General features: G+C 31.4%; 2 protein-coding genes across 3 annotated transcripts; one reads left to right on the top strand and one right to left on the bottom strand.

Moving 5' to 3' along the window:
• Window positions 1-4817: 4817 nt before the first annotated feature.
• On the bottom strand, window positions 4818-8389 carry LOC101214823 (phytoene synthase 2, chloroplastic). The gene is made up of 5 exons (XM_004147700.3): window positions 7762-8389; window positions 7357-7407; window positions 6281-6453; window positions 5598-5833; window positions 4818-5417 (listed from the first exon to the last, which is right to left on the bottom strand). Exons 1-5 carry the CDS (start codon window positions 8096-8098, stop codon window positions 5048-5050), a joined length of 1167 nt encoding a protein of 388 aa, XP_004147748.1. The 5' UTR covers window positions 8099-8389; the 3' UTR covers window positions 4818-5047.
• An 8216-nt stretch (window positions 8390-16605) lies between these two features.
• LOC101215061 (protein JASON) lies at window positions 16606-20756 on the top strand. 2 transcript variants are annotated; one of them, XM_031884030.1, is made up of 7 exons: window positions 16606-16983; window positions 17404-17452; window positions 17544-17614; window positions 18061-18179; window positions 18551-19292; window positions 19370-19449; window positions 20297-20756. In XM_031884030.1, exons 1-7 carry the CDS (start codon window positions 16810-16812, stop codon window positions 20397-20399), a joined length of 1338 nt encoding a protein of 445 aa, XP_031739890.1. In that variant the 5' UTR covers window positions 16606-16809; the 3' UTR covers window positions 20400-20756. The 2 variants fall into 2 exon arrangements, with proteins under 2 accessions (XP_031739890.1, XP_004147749.1); XM_004147701.3 differs by having other exon boundaries at window positions 16607-16983; window positions 17535-17614.
• The last annotated feature ends 24 nt before the right edge of the window (window positions 20757-20780 follow it).

A 20780-nucleotide genomic window follows, 5' to 3' on the forward strand; every position in this document is an offset into this window, starting at 1 on the left:
TCATATAATGAAACTTTATCGATATCTTTTTTGGGTGAGCAGTGGTCGGTTGGAATTGGTCTTTTGACGGGATTGATCCCAAACTAACGAGTTGGTTTAGTAAATGTTCAAAACGATCTCAACCATAAAAGTGATTTAGGTTAGTTTAAGCCTTTGAATTTTTTTTGAAAATGTTGTTTGTTTGGATATTTTGCAGGCTCTACTTATCTAAAACCAATTGCGGTTTCTGATATGTTTAGTAGAAAATTGATCTAAAATTACCTTAATTGCTAAGGTAAACATGCATAAATCTAATCTACATGAGTTAGGATTTTTCAAGAAAATACCTTATGTAGCTTCCAAGTCACTTGAATATATTTACACGATCTTTATCGGACCACTACTAGCACCTACTATACTCTAGACTCATAATCGGATTGTGAGACCCAATAGATAAAGGAAAATCGGGAGAGAGAAAAGGATGGAATAATATGAAGAAATATGTGAGAACTCTTTTAGGAAAAAAAAGTATGTAATTTAGTTAAGAGAAATTAAATTAACCAAAAGGTAAAAGTTTCTTAAATTTAAAAAAGTTTTTCTTTTATAAACAAATTACAAACAAGTTTTTTTTTTAATGTAATTGATTCACCAAAACTCAACACCTCACAATCCACTAACCACCGGTGGACTTGGTGTCAACATTTTATGCAACCACATATCTCACTATGAGTCAGTGAGATTACCAAACAAATGTTGAATTTTTCTTTAGTTAAAAGAAAAAATGATCACTTGACCATTGAAGTCAAAGTCAAACTTTGACTCTTTCAACTCAAAAGTCAACAATTTCGACCTCTCGAGCATGAATCCACATTCATTTTCTTGAAACTCAAATCACATTTGAATCTATAGTCGGTCAAATTTTAACTTTTCAAAGTTAAAAGTCAACATTTTGACTTTTTATAACTTTGTCCAATTCCATAATTTTCAAGCTTCCGAGTATGAATATGTATTCATATTTTTTATATTTAAACATAAATCTCTATCTCTAAACCAACAACTATATTACATGTGCTTGTCGGTTTCTCTCTCCTCATCTAATTCATACAATTTGAATCAATCTATTGTACTGTTATAAATTTATTCCACATAAGCTACCAGAAAAACCTAATAGACCTATAGATCATAAGCTCCAAGGTTTCAAGATTAACTGGCTAAACCTTTTTAGACCAAGATAATCAACCTTCGTTAACTAAGGGGTCCTTCCACTAAAATCCCATAGTTGCACTCCCTTCACTATAGATATATTTGTGTCCATTTGATATAACCATGATCACATTAATCAGTAAGTTGATCCTTCACATGTTGTTCTTAACCTCGGTTAGGTCAAAATATCGTTTTACCCTTGAGACTACATCTTTTTCTTTAAGTCCCACTGATTCACTATTGAACAATTGATTTAAGGTCCAACCTATAAACCGATCCCTCTTGGGCCAGTGAGAGGGTGAGAACCTTTTGTTCAAGACTTAGATTAAGTCCTTAAGGGAACAATCTATCTACTAAATGCTAAATCAAGAAAAAGTGAATTTCGTCTTGCATCTTATGTCCTTAACTATCCACCCGGTCTTACCCTTGAAACCGGAGGCTAATTGGGCCAACACTAATGAGCCGCATTCACCTATACAAATCTAAGGATAATATCATGGTGAACATGAGTCCATAGTTAGTTAGGATTAAGATTAACTTACCTAGGTCATCAATAATCGACATAGTCAATTTTAAACAAAAGAATGACGTTATAATGTAAAAGTAACTATTTCATGGTTCAATTTTACGTAGGATGCCCCCACTTTCATGTCTTTACATGAACGATTCAAGATCACATCGTTTGTACTAACTACAAAGTGGATCGCATCCATAGTGTCCCCAATATAAGATAACCAACCTTATTCATATAGTATAGACTATTTAGGTTATATACTCAAACTTGATCCATGTTTGTATCTCTTCATAAAGTTCAAGTTGACTCAAAATAGCCTCAGGACCTTAGTTTATTGGATTTAAGATTATAGTTTTTAAATTCATTAATAATTTCTCAATAACGATTTTATTGAATAGAATATGATTACAAACTATATATATATATATATATATATGTACACACACACATATACAAACATATATACATATATACACATGCTCAGAGATGCTCAGACTCAGTTTTTGTGGGATCAAACCTTTAAATTACTCAAAATGAGGCCACTTAGTAGTTAAATGTGAATTTTCGAGACTTTTTAACATGGTTCAAAATTGGTCATATTTTTGTAGGCTAGCATTGACCATTTTTCGACCGTTTTGGGTGCTGTCTTAGTACACCACTAACGAGCCCCACCTGACCCCTAGGCTATTTTCTGTGTCATACAGTATACAAAAGATGGGATGCCACACTTATCCGCTGACTATCATCGATTTAAAGAGGTACAACAAAAGAAAAAAACAAAAAAAATTGAACCGTTCAAAGAAAAGTATTGAGAGAAAAATAAAAAGGTATTTTCATGAAAAATATTTAACTACTTCAAGACTGATTCAAATTATATAAGAAAAAGAGATTTTAAAAAGACATTGATATTTGAATACGTGTTCAAGGGAGCATGACATTCTTCAATAGATTTAAACTACAATTCATGGGGAGCCTGATTATTTTAGTAAAAATTAATTACTAAAGAGTTCAAATATAGAGACAGTGTCCAAATTAGTGAAGTGTATTCACGAAATAAAACTCATTTGAATCTTAATAAAATCTCATTATTTGACCACAAAAGCTCTCCTGAACTGGATGAATTTTAATGAATTGAGTTACTAAAGTGATAGTGCCTTATGAAAATATTCTATTTTACTTTTTCAATGTGAATAAAATATCTTATCAAAATCATAATAGGTACAATATATTTTTATATTGAAAAATAAATATAACTAAATAAATAAAAGTACATCGAAAGAAAAATTGTTACTAATAGATGGTGAGAATTCCACCTTATACATCTTACTATCAAATAGTAGAAAATAAAACCATATTTGAATGTTAGATCAAAATTCAAAGACTTTCAAAAAGTAGGTGTGAAAACTGTTGAGATTTATGTCCTAAAACTCGTAGATTGTAAATATAATTCATTAGCCGTTATTAATAAAGTGGTATTGTTGTAATAACTTTTATTGATTAAATTATTAGTTTTGTTTTAATAACCCAAATCTAATAAACTAACATCCTAAGCTGTTTAATGAGTCTTGAGTAGTATGTAGAGACATACATGGATCAATGTTCAAGATCAACTTAAATGGTCTATAGCATAGGGATAAGGTTGGGTACCTTATCCTGGTAACACTATTGATACAACTCACTTTGTATTTGATACAAACTTAATGATCCAATGCGTTCGTGTAGTTGACATACGAGTTAGGGTATCTTATGCAATGAGTTTGCGTAAGATCGGACCGCGAAATAGTAACCACTAGATGTAACTCCGTTAACTAGTTAGAATTCTATTTCACCAGGATGACGTAGGTAACTTAGTCTTAATCTTGAGTGTGTTATGAAGATTTATTTATATTAGTTATAATTTGAAACGTTCAAATTTATATTGGTTGAAACTTTATTATAAATTTAATTTTGGATATGATTCAAAATTAATTTATGAGAGATAAAATATTTGCATAAGTTCAAGTATATTATGAATTAGATTCATATTAAAATTATTGGTTACGAGAGAAACTTACATTTGAATATGATTCAAATTTAATTTAAGTTAAATATACGATATTTAATTTAACTATTAAATAATTGGAGAATTAATTAATAATTTAGTTCATTTAATTAAGTTTGATTTAATTAAATTTATAAAGTATTGGAGAGATATTAATTAATTATGATTTAATTAATTATATTAATATAAATATATAAGATATTGGAAAGATATTCATTCAAATAAGTAAATTATTAATTGATTAATTGTTAATATTTAAGATATAAGATATTTAATTAATTATTAACTAATTGATTAATTGTTAATTAATTAATAGATTTGATAAGATTCTCTCCTACTTCTTTTCCTATTCCAAGAAGGATAGATAGTTATAAATATCTAGAAAAGAGTTTTCTTTAGTCAAGTTCGTTAAGAAAAAAAAGCCAAAGCTTTTTCTCTCTAAAAAAGGAGTTTATCTCAAATATCTCTAAACATTTTTCATCATAATTGGTTCCCACAAATTAATCTCATCCCAGATGATAGGAAAGTCTCGACGGGTGGTGTCCCAATTTGAAGGTTGAGTTGTCTCGACGGGTGGTGTCCCAATTTGAAGGTTGAGTTGTAGATTTAGAGACGTCATTGAAAGTAAATCCTCATATCTTATCTTTAAAAACATGCTTAGAATTTATTTAGAATTTTGATTCTAAACTTTTGTCAATGTATCAATATTTTAAGATTTTCAAATTAAATTGAGTAATAATTAAGAAAATTAAATTGAATAATGATTGTTTAAGGAAATTAAATTGAGTAATGATTCTTTAATTCCTATACTGCCATAGAGCTTTTATTCGTACGTGAACACTTCATTTCTTTCGTCCTCCTAACTCTTAAATTTGATAAGAGGCTATTTAGGCTTTTAAAGCCTTGCAGCTTTTAAATCATTTTAGGTCATGCTCCCCTGTAATTAATACATTTTGTCTTGTTTCTTCAAAAAAACATACGACTAAAGTATGTTATCTGCCAAAAGAAAAAACTCATTAACCCAAGGTTAGCTTGAAAATGATTCTTTGGACCACTTTCTTTCCCAATATGTAGCAAGAGGAGTGGAATGTGATTTCTCCTTTTAAGCTATGGAGATTGATCATACAAAATTAAAGAATATTTTTTTGTTTAATTCCATTATACGATTTCCAAGCTTTTCTTTGGTAACATACAAATTAAAGCTATGGAAATCTAACCCCTAAAATTTACAATCAGCAAATTGTCTAGACTTTTTGAGTAATCACAAAAAGGTAAGAAAAAGAAGGGAAAAAAAAAAAGGAAAATAAAAACTATCTTGTTACTAAATCTTTCAAGTTTGAGGGGCCTACCATAGCTCTCCCAAAGGCTATGGGAAGTGATAACAGTTTCTTTGCTTTGCCTACATATGCCCTTTTGGTGAAGTTGTCATAATCATTTGCTTCAATGGAATCCAATATTTGTTTATAAAGCATTAAGGATGCCCATACTGGCCATCTACTGGCTGCACTCAGTTCTGCAACACCCTTCTCAGCCTCATCAAAGAACCTTCTTGCTCTTTTTATCTGTCCTTTCATGAAAAACCGCCACTTGTCGGTCACTTTCCCTCGGAATATGTCGTCGTCGCATAGCCCTGCTTGGGCCAACTCGTCTTGTGGAAGATACACTCTACCTCTCCTAGCACTGTCCAGAAAGAAAAATATGCATTAATAACTAAATGTAGGTTACTTGCAGAAACTTCAAAATGGTTTTGTGTCTGTTTCGTTTTTTTAGAAAATGATAAAGTTTGTATAAACTAATTTGTAACCCTATGGTTTTGAAAGCAATATAGTTGTTATGAAAAAATGGTGGAGGAAAGCTTACTCTTCTCCAACGTCTCTGAGAATGTTTGTGAGTTGATTGGCGAGTCCGAGAGCCAACGCTGCATTGTAGACACTTTCTACTGAAGCTTTTGACTCAGGTGCCAATCCCATGACAGGAACACTCATGAGCCCAACAGTTCCAGCAACATAATAGCAATAAAGGTAAAGCTCGTCAAAGTTTTCATATCGTGATTTTCGCAGGTCCAACCTCATTCCTTCTATCATGTCCTTGAATGGCTGTCAGAAACATAGCATACAATTCTCAAGCCAAGTGAATCAAAACATACACAAATGGAGCTAGTGATGAAAAAGGATTTAGACCTCCTTTACTCGAAGAAGAGAGTAGAAAAATCATTGTTGCTCTTTTTAAATCGAGTGCTTTTGACTAGACCGAACACATTCATGCACTGCCAATTCAAATTAGAACAAAAAGAGCTAAATCTCATTAACTTGGATGATCAATTTTTAATGATAAAAGGCGGGCAATAACATCTTCAATTTGTGTGACTTCCCCTCTGTTCTTGTACGGTAAAAAAACAGTTCATTTCTTCATTGGGATCTGGTTTTTTTGTTAGGTTTCACAAGATCTTAGTCATGGCAACTTAAAGTTCTCACATCAAAAAGGGAGTGAAGAGACATAAATATTGTGAAAAATATTTTAAATAGATCCTAAGTCAAGTTTACCTGAATGTCAACAGGGTATTTTGAGACTGTATCGGAAAGAGCAGCATCATACATATCATATGGACGACCCTCGAATAGATCAGTTAGTCGTTTTTCCCATCGCTCAAGAGCTTTAGGGGTGATATGTGAAGCATTAGGTCCATCGACAAGCTCATCAGTCCTTCTGCACCACACTGCATTACAAAGAGTTGCACTCTTGAATGTCAAAAGGAATGTTAAGAACTGCATGGCAAACTGCTAATATGGCCGTAGTATGAACAAAAAGGATAGAATAGCAAGTTCTCGGAAGGTATATTTTATTGAAATAACGTATAAAATGTAACAGGACTGCAAATATAGAATTATCCCTGAGGCTGTATTTAAGTAGGAGCTTAAGATGTTTTGAGATACCCTTGAAAGTCTTGGGTTCTAATTTTCCGGTTGATAACTAAATTAGAACTTTTGTTGTCTTCCAAAATTTCTCAATGAATGGAGGTCATGGGTCTTTGATACTCCAATTGTGAAATAAAAAGTGTAGAGATGAGAATTTGGTCTCTAAGCTTTTGGGACTGTGTCTCATAAGGTTCTAAACGTCAACTTGAGTCTAATAGGTTCTTCAACTATCAAATTTGTAGTCAATAATTTCCAAAACTTTAGAAAATGTCTGGTAAGTTGGGGATTTTGGATACAAAAATGAATTTAGAAATCCGTAAGATACAATAATGAAAATCCAAGGATCTATTAGAAACTTCTTGAAGTTCAAGAACTTAAAGGATATACCAGTAAAAATTAGCAAGTAAATGAACACTTGTCAAAGGACCTAGATACAAATCTTGGAGTACAAGGCCCAACCAAAAAGTTAAAAGGACAACTTGCGACTCTACATGTCTTTCAATAAGAAAAGAAAAAAAAAACACTGGCACACACAAAACCCAGGATCATCAATAGAAACTACTAGGAAAGCTAAATCATATCTACAACTTGGGTCTGTCCATTGTCATATCCAACAAACAACTTGGTGTACAAAAATGAATAAAAGTTGCAGCAGATAAAAAGATAAAAAAGATAGCATGGTGAAGGAAGAGGATGACTGATACCGTAAATCGCCCACACAGCTCTTCTTCGCTCTGGTGTCATAAGTTGTGTCCCTGAGAAAAGCAAGAAAGAGATTGAATCAAACAATTATTTGTAAGTTGAGATACTAAGATCAAAATGAACCAATATTCTTCCCATCATTTGCAGACTAAAGAGTTAGAAAAATGTGCATGTCTCTTTTAACTTGACTACAACAAGGGGGAAAAGGAGAAAAAGCCAAATGGTTTGAACCCAACTCCAGCCATTGGGAAAGGTATCACAAGAATAGAAAACATCCCAATTCCATTTTCTTGGCAACCAAACTATCTATATCTTAAAGAAAGGCAGCGGTAAAAATTGTAATGGAACTCTAAAACAGGGTTACATTCAACCCAGAAATGAAAAGAGTAGGAAAACAGAAAGTATACCCAAGTAAAATGTTTTGGCATATTCAGCACAGACCTCACCACAGCGAGCATAGGCCTCAGACAAGAGATTCCCATCAGTGATACCCTCATTTTGGATGGTTTTTTCCCAATCCAAAGCCCTTTGTACATCTCTTTTGGGTTCTCTCACAAGAGCCGCTTGCTTCAAGACAACTTCATACACCCTTTCTTCAGATGATCTTGAAGGATTAGCCACAGCAGCAGAGGAAGCCAAAACCCCATCAGAAAAGAAACTCAATCTCTTAGACCCAAATGGGCTGCTGCTAATTCTGATTCTTGGCTTGGGGATTAGCAGGGAGTTGGCATTGACACCAGACATCTTCTTCACACAACTAATCACAAAACCCCTCCAATATTTTATTGGGTCTTGCTTCTTCTCTTCTCTTTTTCTTTAATTTATTTGGGGGATTCAGAAAGAGAGGGTAAATGGGTGACTAGCAATTTTTTGACCATTTTGGATTGGAGAACAAAAAATTAAAATACTTTTCAACTTCTTTATGGTGGGATTTCAAGAAGCACTCTCCTTCGAAAGCCAGACTGTGGGAAGATGCTCTCTCTCATCCTAAAGATCACACACATGGGAGGATTTGTGGACAGAGTTAAGACCCCATCTCCTCTCTTTGTTTTTCTTTGTCCTATAACTAAAAATTAACTTGGGGGACACAAAGATTGTGGTCCTAATAATAGAGTGAATGTGGCCTCTCTTATTGAGGTAGATTAGCAGTGAAGGAAGATTCTAAACTGGAAGTTTTGATAACTCCAATCAAATTAACAATCAATGAGTCAGTAATCATTTGTTTTTTAAAAAAATATTCAATCTACCCAAGCATTTACCATCCTTAAATCTCTTTATTTCTTACCTACATTTTATTAACCATTTAAAAAATCAAGTCAAATTTTAAAATCTAAATGAAAGTAGTTTTTAGTACTATGGTATACAATTGCACTAGAATGAAGTATTGTAACAAATAGGTATTATAACTAGAGCTCCAAGTATATTCCTTTCAAGTTGGTAGTCCAAAACATTTCTTTTTTGTAATCAAGTAATGTGACGTGGAGATTGAACGAACTTCAAAGAAATAAAAATGTCAATTATTTACTGAATAAACTAATTTATTTATTTATTCATTTTTAAACTAGAAAAATGTTGTTTAAACAATCATTATTAATTTTGAAGCAAATTTTAAGTGCAAAAAAGAATTTCAATTTCATTATGATTTGGATCTCAAGTTCATGAACTAATATAAAGTTTTGTCTTTTTTTTCATCAATTCACTCATTGTTTTTTCATTTTACTATTTGGTATATTTCCTTTTCACCTATTATGGAGAATTTGACTTTTCTTTTTCTATAAAAACCAACCTTTCAAATAAATTTGTTTCCTTTTTATTTTTTATGTCATATTAATTAAGCACAGAAACTGTATGAAAATTTGATAAATTAAATTTCAACCATGCATGCATGTGAGAGGCACATGGGATTGAGTGATATAGAAAACTTATGAGTGGGACCCACATTCACTTCTAATTACTTTATTGTGTGATTTTGTTTTTATTTGTTACAACAAAACAATTATGTATATTTCAAGTCACATTTGATAAGGATTTTATTTTGTTTTACAAACTTAAAAGCTTATTGAAAAAGTACTTTTATATGTCTATTTATTTCGTCTTTATTTCCATCTCTATTTTTTTTTTCATAAAATGAATTTGTCTAAATGAAAAAAAGTACTTTTTTATTTATTTATTTTTAGTTTTAAAATTTTGATGGGAATTGCAAAAGAAAGAAATATATATATATATAATGATGCATATTGGTATTTTTTTTCTCATTATTATTTGTCAATGTATATTATGAAAATATACTCACTTATATATAGTACTAGATTGTGAACTTTATGATTCAACCATTTAATGATTAAAAAAGTATAGGTGTTGAATTTTGTTATGATCAAAATGTTTGACTATATCAATGATTTTGGAGACTATTGATAAATCAGAAAATATATTTATAATCTATATTTTGAATTTCATTATTGTATTTGATTTTTAAAATAATCATGTAAACACTAGTTTCATTTACAAACTTAAAATTGATATTGTTTAACCATATTTAAGATTAGTGGAGTAGTCAAAGAGGACTCTATACTTGAAAGTTATGGTTTGAGTAGCACTAATATTATGAAAAATAAACTGATATATATATATATATATATATATATATGAAAAGCAAAAAAAGAGAAGGTGCATATTCATCTTTTTATAAATAGAGAGTGTGTGTAATGAGCCATGTGCAGAATGCAACAAAATGTTAGGTTTGGCCAAATTTAGATATCTTTGGAAGACATTGCATGAGCTATCAGTTATTATGCTATAATACCTATACAATTAATGTTTAATTACCCAATGTCTTGTTCAAATCGTTAGTCTATATCCACTAAATTGAGGACATATATGATTATTCAGTTAGGTCTAGTTTTAGATATTTTAACTCAGCTATAAGACACCTCTTCCTCTTGCCTACGTTGTTATTTATTGGGATTCTTTTGAGTGTTTTGCAAATCTTTCTTATTTTCTCCTTGAAAGCGTTGGGTGGCGATTGGTTTGCCATTTCGATTCTCCTTGAGTAGTATATGTAATGAACCTTGTATTTTAGGATTTTTGTTTTACTTAATTGATGTTTACTTTTAAAAACTATAGTCTACTCATTACGCTAACCTTTAATTTATTGGACAAAATTATATGATTATTGTGACATCTCTAGATAACATAGTTGATTACAACATCTACGATAATAAATCTATTAGTATTCATTATTACTGTGTATTTTCTTATTTAATATATCATATACCTCCTCCTAGATCACCTACTCTTAGCCTAAAAGACAGCGTGAAGTCAATAGCCTCTAACAATACCTTCTGACCCTACTTAAACCTTAATCTTATATTGAAATTTATGTCATAAAACTCGTAGTTTGTAATTTAAAATCATAAGGTTTATAGACTAAGGTCCTTAAACTATCTAGAGTAACTGAAACTTTATGTAGAGACATAAACATGGATCAAGTTCGAGTATGTAGCCAAAGCGGTCTAATATGAATAAGGTTGGGCCCTTATGGATGCGATCCGTTTTGCAGTTAATACAAACGATGTGAGACAACAAAAAAGGAAATTGACACCCACAATGTTAATTGGGGGTGAGGATTTGAACCCGGGACCTCTTATCCGTAGGCATATACAAATGTTAGTTGAGCTAAGCTCACGTTGGTCAGTTTCAACAAAATTTAAAAACCATAAATTACAAACTTTTAGTTCAACTCATTAAAGTTGAATACAATAACTAATTAAATTTTGATAAAGACATTTATTTCAATCTAATTATAATTACAACGTTTACCTTTTTTAAAAAAATAATATTGTATTATTGATAAATAGAAAGTAATAATTGAAAAAAATAGTAAAGATTTAAGAATATTATTGATGAATATATCATGTTTTCTGAGCCCGTTAACAAGGGTTCAAATTTCGTGCTTCGTGAAAAATAATTTTTCTTGATGGACAATGGCCATCAAAATATCATTTTTTCTGAATGGACCCATCAAGAAAAATTCTAAACCCATCAAAAAATTCAATAACAAATATATTAATTTTTTTTAGATGGTGACCATTGCAAATCAAGAAAATTCATCCCTTGATGGGCATCGAGAAATAGTTTTCTTGATGCTTGTGGACCATTAGCAAATTTAAAGGAACTTTGCCCATCAAGGAAATCTAGAATCCACATTTTTTAACGTTTTTTTTCTTCATATTTCTTCAGCAAAATAAGAGGAAATAAGGGGACTTTCTTGACGTACATGACCGTCAAGATAAACATTGTATCAAGAAAAATGATGGTTCTTTGCCATGACCATTAAGAAATCAAAATGTGCGTGCATTGTAATGATTGTTCGAATTAGGTGAGAGAGAAACCGACAAGTATATGTGATATATATAGCTGTTGGTTATCATATTAGAAATAGTAAAAAAAAAATGTGAATGCAAACTCATATTCATAAACTCAAAATTGATATAAATGATCAAAGTTGTAAAAAGTCAAAGAAACTTTGATGAGCAATATATTCAAATGTATTTTGAATTTCAAAAAATAAACGTGGATTCAATAAAATTGTAAAAATTCAAAATGTTAACTTTTTTGTTTGAAAAGTTAAAATTTGACTTTGAACAAATGACCATTTTGCCCTTTAACTAAAGTTAATGGAAAAATCAACATTTTGTTGGATAATCTCACTCACTCTTGTGGACTAGGTGTTGCCATTTGATGAAAACATAAAGCCCATTAGAGAAAGTGGATTTTCAAGTGTTACACCTGATAGTCTTCAATTTCGGGAGAATTGGAAGAAATGGAAAATTTGGGGAGGGCTCCTTGATTTTTGACAAAAGTTATAGCTAACTAGTTTTATGGCAAATGATATGCACAACACATGCTTAATATTTTTTTAATATACAAGTTATGAAGGTTTTGACTGAGAGAAATCTCTTTATAACAAACGGAAAAAAAATGTGTGAATTTTGAAATTTGAAGTTGCTATTTATTAGTTTTTATTTGATTTAACATAACAAACATTAAGTTTGATATAATAAAATATTTTATTAGTTAATTTTTTTTATAATCTCTAAATATATTTATTTATGAAAAAAAATTATTTACATTTGATTTATTTCAAAATATTTCATTAACCTACCTACAAATATATTTTTGGAAAATATAAAGAAAGTGTTACAAAAAGGAAGTATATAGATTTTGTTTTCCAAAATATAAATACATTTATCTTTCTTTTACCAAAAATTTTTTCATGTACCTAAAAAATTTGTTTAAGCAAATTAAATATTTAACTTTTTTTTATTGTTTATTATTTTTCCATAAGGCGGAAGGAAGAAATAAAGGATGAACTGAACCTACAACCGATCGACGACTAAACAAAATATGAACGCGGACTAAACTAACCGTTAGTGATTGCTATGAATGACCTTTGCTTGAAGGGACGAAGAAAACAAACGAGCAGCTGCTTTGAGAGGACCAACAATGGAGATTTTTTTTCTTTTGGTTCAAGTTTGAAAACAGGGGGTGAAAGGGTTTCTCACTTGTAGAGGTAGGGAGAAGATTGGAAGATTTGATTAAATTGATTTGATTTTTTATAGAGAATTAATTTGTTGCCTTGGTATTTGGTTTTATTATAGGGTATTTTAGTGGTTTTTTAAATTTTTGTGTGGTTATTGTGTTGAGGTTTTAGATTGGGTATTGGTTATTTTTAATTTGCATTCTATATTTTTTGTTTTTAATATATTTTTTTATTTTGTCATTTGTATAATAATTTTATTTTTATTTTGTTATTTTTCAAACTTTTAAGTTTACAATTTACCATTTTTATTTTGTCATTCCTCTTTTTATTTCCATCTCTCTCTTTCTCTTTCTCTCTCCCGTTTTCTTCATCCATTGGGTACCATAATGGTTTTGAGTTGAGGATAATAGGTCAATTGTAGTGGTGGTCTGGTCGAGTTCATGTGAAGAACTTCGAGTAAACGTAGCTATGAAGGTAAAGATCCTTTTAACTTTAATTTGCTTTAACTTGGGGTTTCATATTAATTTAGTGTAACTAGGGTAAAATCTCGATCCGATTTTCGATGTGCATGACTAAAATCTATCAAATCTGATAAACATACTATTCTTATGTAATAGACACGTAATACATAAACTTAACGCAACAAAAATTAATTTAAACTCATGTAAACACGTAGTGTAGCCCAGTCTAAAACATTTGCAACCAAGACACATTCAACTAGAGATCGAGTAATCATAACATCTAGTGCTTACACATACCATAAACTTAATCAACTTAACAACATATAACAAACATATATAGAATTTGATGTACAACTTTACCCACGGATTAAAAATAGAACTTAAAGCTTCTAGTAGACTCTAATCGTGTGTCAGGCACCGGGAACTTGATTCCTACCTGAAAAGTGAAAATATATTTTTAAATGGTGAGCTATAAAGCCCAGATAAATTTGTTAAGCAAAACAACCTCATGTTTTTAAATGTAAACAACTTTTCAAATACTCAGCAAGCATGTTTATATCTCTAGCACGACATTTTATGTTTATAATAGAACTGTATAACTAACATGACATCACTATGTTGTGTAGTAGGGCCTGCCCAACACTCACGACAGCATCATTGTCACAGAGTACACTCAACATCTACAACGAAATATAACATGTGTGCACACGGTATTCTCTAGTCTCAAGTTCAATATCTCAGTCATGTAGTAAACGAAAAGCTCAGAAATCACATGTAAATTAACATTTCATACATGTCTGCTTATACCTTTTTGACTTAAAACATAAACATATATAGCTTGTTCGTGGAAAATAGTAAAGTTGAGTTAAATACTCTTGCTAAATACAAGTCATGCTTAGTTTAAATCAATACTAGTCTATAATTCTTATCAAGAAATCTAAACTTGAAACTCATGCTTGAAAACTATTGGTAGAAATTGTGTTTGTTCATAAACTTATAATTAAACATAAATAATAGGTTTAACTCAAATGATCTTCGTGAAAGTTGTAGAAAATTGAATAAACTTTCCGAACATACTAAATAGAGCTTCTAATTCTAATTCTACTTCTACAATTCAAACTATTCAAAACACCATAACCTCTCTAGATTCGAGTCTAAATCCAGTGTTCTATCTTCACCTTCAAATTTCATCACTTTCCCATTAGTTTCAGCTCAAGCATCCTTCGTAAACTTTGTAAAAAATTGAAATATCTTTTTAACCTGACAAATCTCGACATCTAATTCCTCTTGTGCATCTCGAAATCAACGAAAAACTAGTAGTTTGCTTAATGATCCAAAACCTGCTATGGATTATGACGATTTAAAATATTTGAACTCCCCGTCCCCGTGCATAAAACTTCAAGAACTCCTCAATCTTCTTCTCTTAGTTTTCTCCCTTCCATTCTTTAAGAATTTTGATGAAGAAAATGGTGAAATGATTTTTTGGCGGTGGTAGAGAACCCAAAAGAAAACTTACGATGAAAACATAAAAATTATATGTGTAAACTCATACATATTTAAATTATTAAGAAATTTAAATTAACAAATAAGAATTCACCCTTTTGATATAATTAATTTATAATATCTATTGAAGTCAAACTCACATATATTTCAAAAAAAATTTATAAAAAATATTAACTATCTAACTTCTCTTCATTAATGCACTTTATCTATTTCACTATGCACATACACTAGACTTACATTTGTACAAGTTATTGTTGAATAATATCTTTTAGTAATGTGTGAGATGAATTGTTATACTCCCTGAAAAAAAAATCATGTCAATCATTACTTTATTGAGTTAAGCCATGTTCCATAACTTTTTAGTTTCTAGTTTTAAAATTTTATACTTTTTTTATAACATTTTCTTATCACAATTTTGACCCGACAACTATATTTTGAATTTTTAGTCTAAAAACAAAATCAAGAACTACGATGTCTTAATTTTTATTTATATATATACATTTATTATATCAAATTTTATTCTGCTTTTTATATATTTAAACACATAACAGAGTAACAATATAGTTCAACAATATTAGGTTGCAAACAAGTTAGTCTATACATTTTTTTTTTTGTGACATTTTAATCTCATAGTTTAAAAAAATGTGATGATATCATGAAAAAGTATGGTTAGTATACTTGAATGAAACTTGTTACAAATGTAGATCTATAAATGGAATAGTGATTAAATGTGTTTATAAATAAAAAATTAAATTTAAATAATTGGAAAATAGAAGTCACACTTAATTTTGATAGAATTGTTAAAAGGCTTGTTCAATATTGGTTTTATTTTTAAAAATTGAATCTATAAATACTTCTTTAAAATTATAAAATATGATAGTGATGACAAAAAAACCAATGGTGTATAAGAAGTGGAATTTTCAAAAACAAATATTCAAAATTATTATCAAATCGAATATAAATTATTATAATATAATGAACAAATTGTTGTATACTAAAATTGAAGGACAAAATTGTTACAAATTTAAAAGTAATTTTACAAAATTGTTATGAAAATCAACAGTCAGACGGTTAAAAGTAACAATGTTTTCTTAAGCATAGAAAGAGTTTATCCAACAAACCAATATAAAAACAAGTCAAGCTATCTAACCTTTTGTTATGTTAAGAAATTAGTATTAATTTGATAATATACTAACTTAAACCAAAATATTATAAAATATATATAAAAAAATCATATAGATCACATATAAACACTAATACTATGGATGTCTATTAGGGAGATTGATAGATAAAAAATAGAAACTTATTAATGTTTATGTCATGGATGGAATTCAAAATGAATAATTTTTTAAACCTAATTTCTTTTATAAGAAAAGAAAAGGGAAGAAAATTGGTTTAGAATTTTCATATATTTTTTAGGATAATTTGGATTGTAATTAATCTGTCATTAAATCCAATAATAAAAAAGGGTAGAAACATAATAAAAGAAATATAATTTGTTTAGAGACATAATTAAAGAAATATTAATAGGAGGTTACAAAAGCAATTTAAAAAATTTAAAAAAAGAAATGCTCTTGTTAATCAAATGACAATAATATGTTGTCTAAATAAAGTCAAATAATTTATGTAATTACCAAATGAAGATACATATCTCCACGTGTCAGGCATAAGAAGGCGAGTAGGAAGGAATGCGAGTGGTAAGATTAGGAAGAAAGGGAAATGAAGCCTATACCTTTCCCTCGTATTGTGAATTCAAATTTCAAAAAACGACCCAACAACTCTCTCCTCTTCACTGATTGATTGCATAAATCCCAACTCGAAAAAGAGCAATATTATTAGAACCCCACAAGAAATTTTGAAAGAAAAGTAATACCCAAAAAGAAAACAATCGGTTTTTGTTTTCTATTGGGGCCTTGGGCGTTTTGGGTTCTGTAGCCATCGTCAATGATATGTGCTCGCACTTGAGGCGTGAATTGGGGTTTTTTTGCTGGTCTTTCGTAGGGTTTCTTGATCGATCGGTTTCAAGAGCAATGGGTTGTTTCTTTGATTGCTTCAAAGTCAGAGATGATCGCCATCGACCTCGATCGCACCTTCTTTCTGACCCACCTTGTTCCAAGTACGGGGTGCGTATTCGATCCTTGTTTTTCCTTTTTTTTTTTTTAATAATGTTTCATGATCCCTTCGTTTTGTTTCAAGAGGAATTTGGAGAAATGAAATCAATTGGGAAATTTGTTCTCCTGTTTCTCGGGAAGATTCTGTTCTGATTCTGCCTTTTCAACTTTTGCTTTTATCGGCTTTTTGTATAATGGGGTTACTTCTCTTCCATTCTGCTGATGTTATTGGGGATTATGTAGTTTACCTCTGCTTGTTTACTTTAATTAGGTAGCTGATTTGGCTTTGATTTTAGTTAAATCAGATGTTCGAAGTGCGAGATTCTGCTCTTTCTTTTTATGTCTCTTTTTAGTCTACTTTGTATGTGAGGGAATCAGGGAAAGGCATAAATGGATTTTTTGTGACTTATCGCTTTCTATTTCATGCTTCAGGAACCTGTCGTAGCTCGAAATCAGCTATCATCTCTCTTCCTGTCTGAAGGTAGATGTTTGTCTCATCCATGTTTGTTCCTTGTATTCAAATCTGCGGATTCTTATTTCTTTATGTTTTTGTTTTATGTAAGAAAATGAAGATTCCCCAAAGAAGGATTCAGGTTCCAAGTCTTTTGGGTCTCCACGGTACACCAAGGAGTTGATGGATGAGGTATGCAACCTTCCTAATAGTGTACATCTCCAAGTGTAGCGTGCTGATTCTGATCGCGGCAGGTGTAATAATGATTTCAGTTTGACAATTCGATTGTAACTAGTTGGGGAAATGAAAAGCATGAGCTAGAATGAGCTTCTCTGCTTTCAAGTTACAAACAAAACATAATGTTTCAACTGCTTAAGACTGTTGCTTAATTACTCAAAGTTTTAGTACAAGTATGGAAGTGATTTTAAAATTGATGAGATTCCTTTTGTCTTTAACTTTAAGTTATTTTAATATTTAATGTTACAATTTTGAATACATTTTTATTTTGAAATTGACAAAAGTGTTTTTATTCTTTTTCAGAATAACTCTCAAACGTACTCGTAATCTTGTCCTGGCTAGGATTATATATGTTGATAGGCATCATTATAATCTCTAATGATATGAACTTTAATTTGCAGGCCAAATTTCTTAAGGCGTGTGGGGCTATAGTGGAAACCCCAGCTGAAATTCGGAAAACATCCAGAAAGCTATCAAATGCTTCCCTTGAGTCAGGTTCTGCTGAACGTTCACCTAGCAGGTTGTAATATACATGTGAAACCAACATATGTTTCATGATTGATTTTGTAGCATGGCCATCTTATAACTTAATAAGTTAATAGATTATACATGCAAGTTCTGCCATCTATTCCTCCAAGAACTGAATAATACGGTACAATTTTGATAGGAGGATGTGAAAGTTGGTCGAATATATTGGCGTTTATGGTCAGGAGTATGGTTTTTCTTGCTAGTCTATTGTAAATATTGTTTATTGTCACAAGAGATGCCGAAAAGCTGTGCTGAATTTAGTTGAACTTTCAGTTTCTGTCTTTTACTTTAGTATCAGACTCGGATATCTTTCTAACCAAACTTGGACCATGTCTTACATTGTGGAGCTTGTTGATACTACAGTTGTATTACCGGCGAACAGAATACTGAAAGAGTCTCTGCTCAGCACATTGAAGGCAGTGAGGATGGAAGTGAAGCTGCTCTTAATAGTCCTGATAATGTGATGACTACATGCCGGAGTAAATTTGTACGTTTTGAATGTGATATAAACGAATCCCCCAGCCGAAGTTCATCTGGAAGCGGAAGAGAAAAAGTACAAGGATTTGCTTTATCAGGCAATAGGAGTGTATCAAAGTCATCGCCTTATCCAACTCCTCTACAGCTATCTGACGAAATGCAAACTCCCGGAACTGTTTTTCCAGCAAACTTGGATCATGGGAAAGCAAGAATCAGGTCCCAATACGTTTATTCAGTTATGAACCCGGTTGAGAGTGCCGCTCAATTGAAGGCACTGAAGGAAGAAGATTCTAACCTGGAAGGAGTTTCAAAAGAAATGGGAGAATCTGTTGAAGAGCTTGAAATGATGACACCTATGCCAGAAAGGAATGTGAGAACAAATACACGTGAGAAGGACTTGATGGTGGAAGCAAGCTTGTCTGCTTGGTTGAAACCAGTATCTACTCATGATGATGATGGCAAGAAATTCGGAGCTGCAGATAGGCCAATTCGTGTTGGAAAAAGTGCAGGGGACAGGCCAATCATAGGGATGGTTGCCGCTCACTGGAACGAGGATGAACCTATTCAAATCTCACCCAAGGAATGGGATGGGAACGGAATCCCAAATTCCACCAATAAGTACAAGGAGGTAACTTTATGACTGTTTTTGAGATTTTCCTTTTTGTATGAACTTGAATGGTCAGTTTGCTTTCCTGTTTTTTGCAGGATCAAAAAGTGAGTTGGCATGCAACACCATTTGAGGAGAGGCTGGAGAAGGCCTTATCAGAAGAAAGCATAGTTACAAGGTAAGACTACTCTGTTTGCCGTCTTCCATGCTTTTTTCCCTAGAATAGAGGTTAATAGCTGGACTTCCTCACCCCCATCTTCTGTGGTGAACGGGTATAGTCACTGATCTCAACTCACTGAATAAAACATTATTAGTTCTTTGAAAGAAAGTGGTGAAGCTATAAGGGACATAAAACAACCAAAAAAATAGGTGAAGATAATCTTTGTTTTCCTCTCTGCACAGCATTATATGCTTGATACCATAAGAAAATGTTGAAACTCCTAACACTTCGTCTATCTCCAAGCCTGATAAGTAAAGTCTGTATCCTAAACAATGTTTCGAGCAACCAAATTTTTGTGTGCATTTATTGCTTCAGGTAACAAATAGGATATGATACTCCGAATAGAACTCATAAGGTACTAGAAAAGTACAGCTTGGAAATTAGATAGCCGTTAAAAGTGAGAGCAGTCATTAACCACTTGTGAGATTCCGAAATTAGTTGGAAGTGTATTTAAAATTTGTCACTATCTGAACATATAACCAATCGCCATCATCTAGCATAAAGTCTAAAGTCTCGACCAAGAGTTCATAGGTTTGAATTCCATACTCAAAAACCGATTGCTATAAAAATTTTGGTAAAATAATGGTGTCTTTAATATCCTTCCAAACGTCATATCTAAACCCACTCTAAATCAATGGAGGGACTTGAAGAATGGTTACTTGAGCTTGTATTCCCATGCCCTTGAAATGTTAACTAAGGTGTGTGAAAGACTCTGAACACAGTATAGATTCTTGTGAAGTTGAAATGAAAAACCTGTCCTATAGTTTCAAAAATTTTATACGTTCTTGTGTACATGATTATGCAGGAAGAATTTCCAAGGAAAGTTAGTAGCTTTTGATGAGGAAGACGATACAGCAGTTTCGCGGTTACAATCCTCAATCCAGCGAAGTTCAGTGGTATCATATTGATAAAACAAGTACATTCTTTTAGGGCTGTGTTATCCAACCCAGATGTGAATGGTAGCTTCAATCTGCCATATAGTGTGAGTCATGAAATTTATATTTTGAAAACTCTATCATATCACACCAGTTTGAGAGTTTTCTACAGTGAAATAGAACAAGAGTGGCTGAATGTTCCACAGCTTACCCTTTTTTTGTAGTGTTGCTTATATAGCAGCAGTAAAAAAAAACTTGCGTATGTAGTCTCTGCAACTTCTTGTTTATGGGTTTGAGCTTGTAAACCTTTTTGGATGATGGACAATGAGTCATTGCTTATAAACTTGATTCAAAATGTTATTGACAAATTGAAATTTGCCCTTTCGATCATTGGCGAGGATAATATTTAGAATG

This window comes from Cucumis sativus, chromosome 4 (genome assembly GCF_000004075.3).
Source record: "Cucumis sativus cultivar 9930 chromosome 4, Cucumber_9930_V3, whole genome shotgun sequence".
Lineage (NCBI taxonomy): Eukaryota > Viridiplantae > Streptophyta > Magnoliopsida > Cucurbitales > Cucurbitaceae > Cucumis > Cucumis sativus.

Coding starts and splice junctions, on each gene's coding strand:
- LOC101214823 (XM_004147700.3), bottom strand. CDS start 8,098: ATGTCTGGTGTCAATGCCAACTCCCTGCTAATCCCCAAGCCAAGAATC. Junction 5,834..6,280: donor AATACCCTGTTGACATTCAG/GTAAACTTGACT, acceptor TGTTTCTGACAG/CCATTCAAGGACATGATAGA. Junction 5,418..5,597: donor CTCAGAGACGTTGGAGAAGA/GTAAGCTTTCCT, acceptor CTTTCTGGACAG/TGCTAGGAGAGGTAGAGTGT.
- LOC101215061 (XM_004147701.3), top strand. CDS start 16,810: ATGTGCTCGCACTTGAGGCGTGAATTGGGGTTTTTTTGCTGGTCTTTC. Junction 17,615..18,060: donor CCAAGGAGTTGATGGATGAG/GTATGCAACCTT, acceptor TTTAATTTGCAG/GCCAAATTTCTTAAGGCGTG. Junction 19,450..20,296: donor GAAGAAAGCATAGTTACAAG/GTAAGACTACTC, acceptor ATGATTATGCAG/GAAGAATTTCCAAGGAAAGT.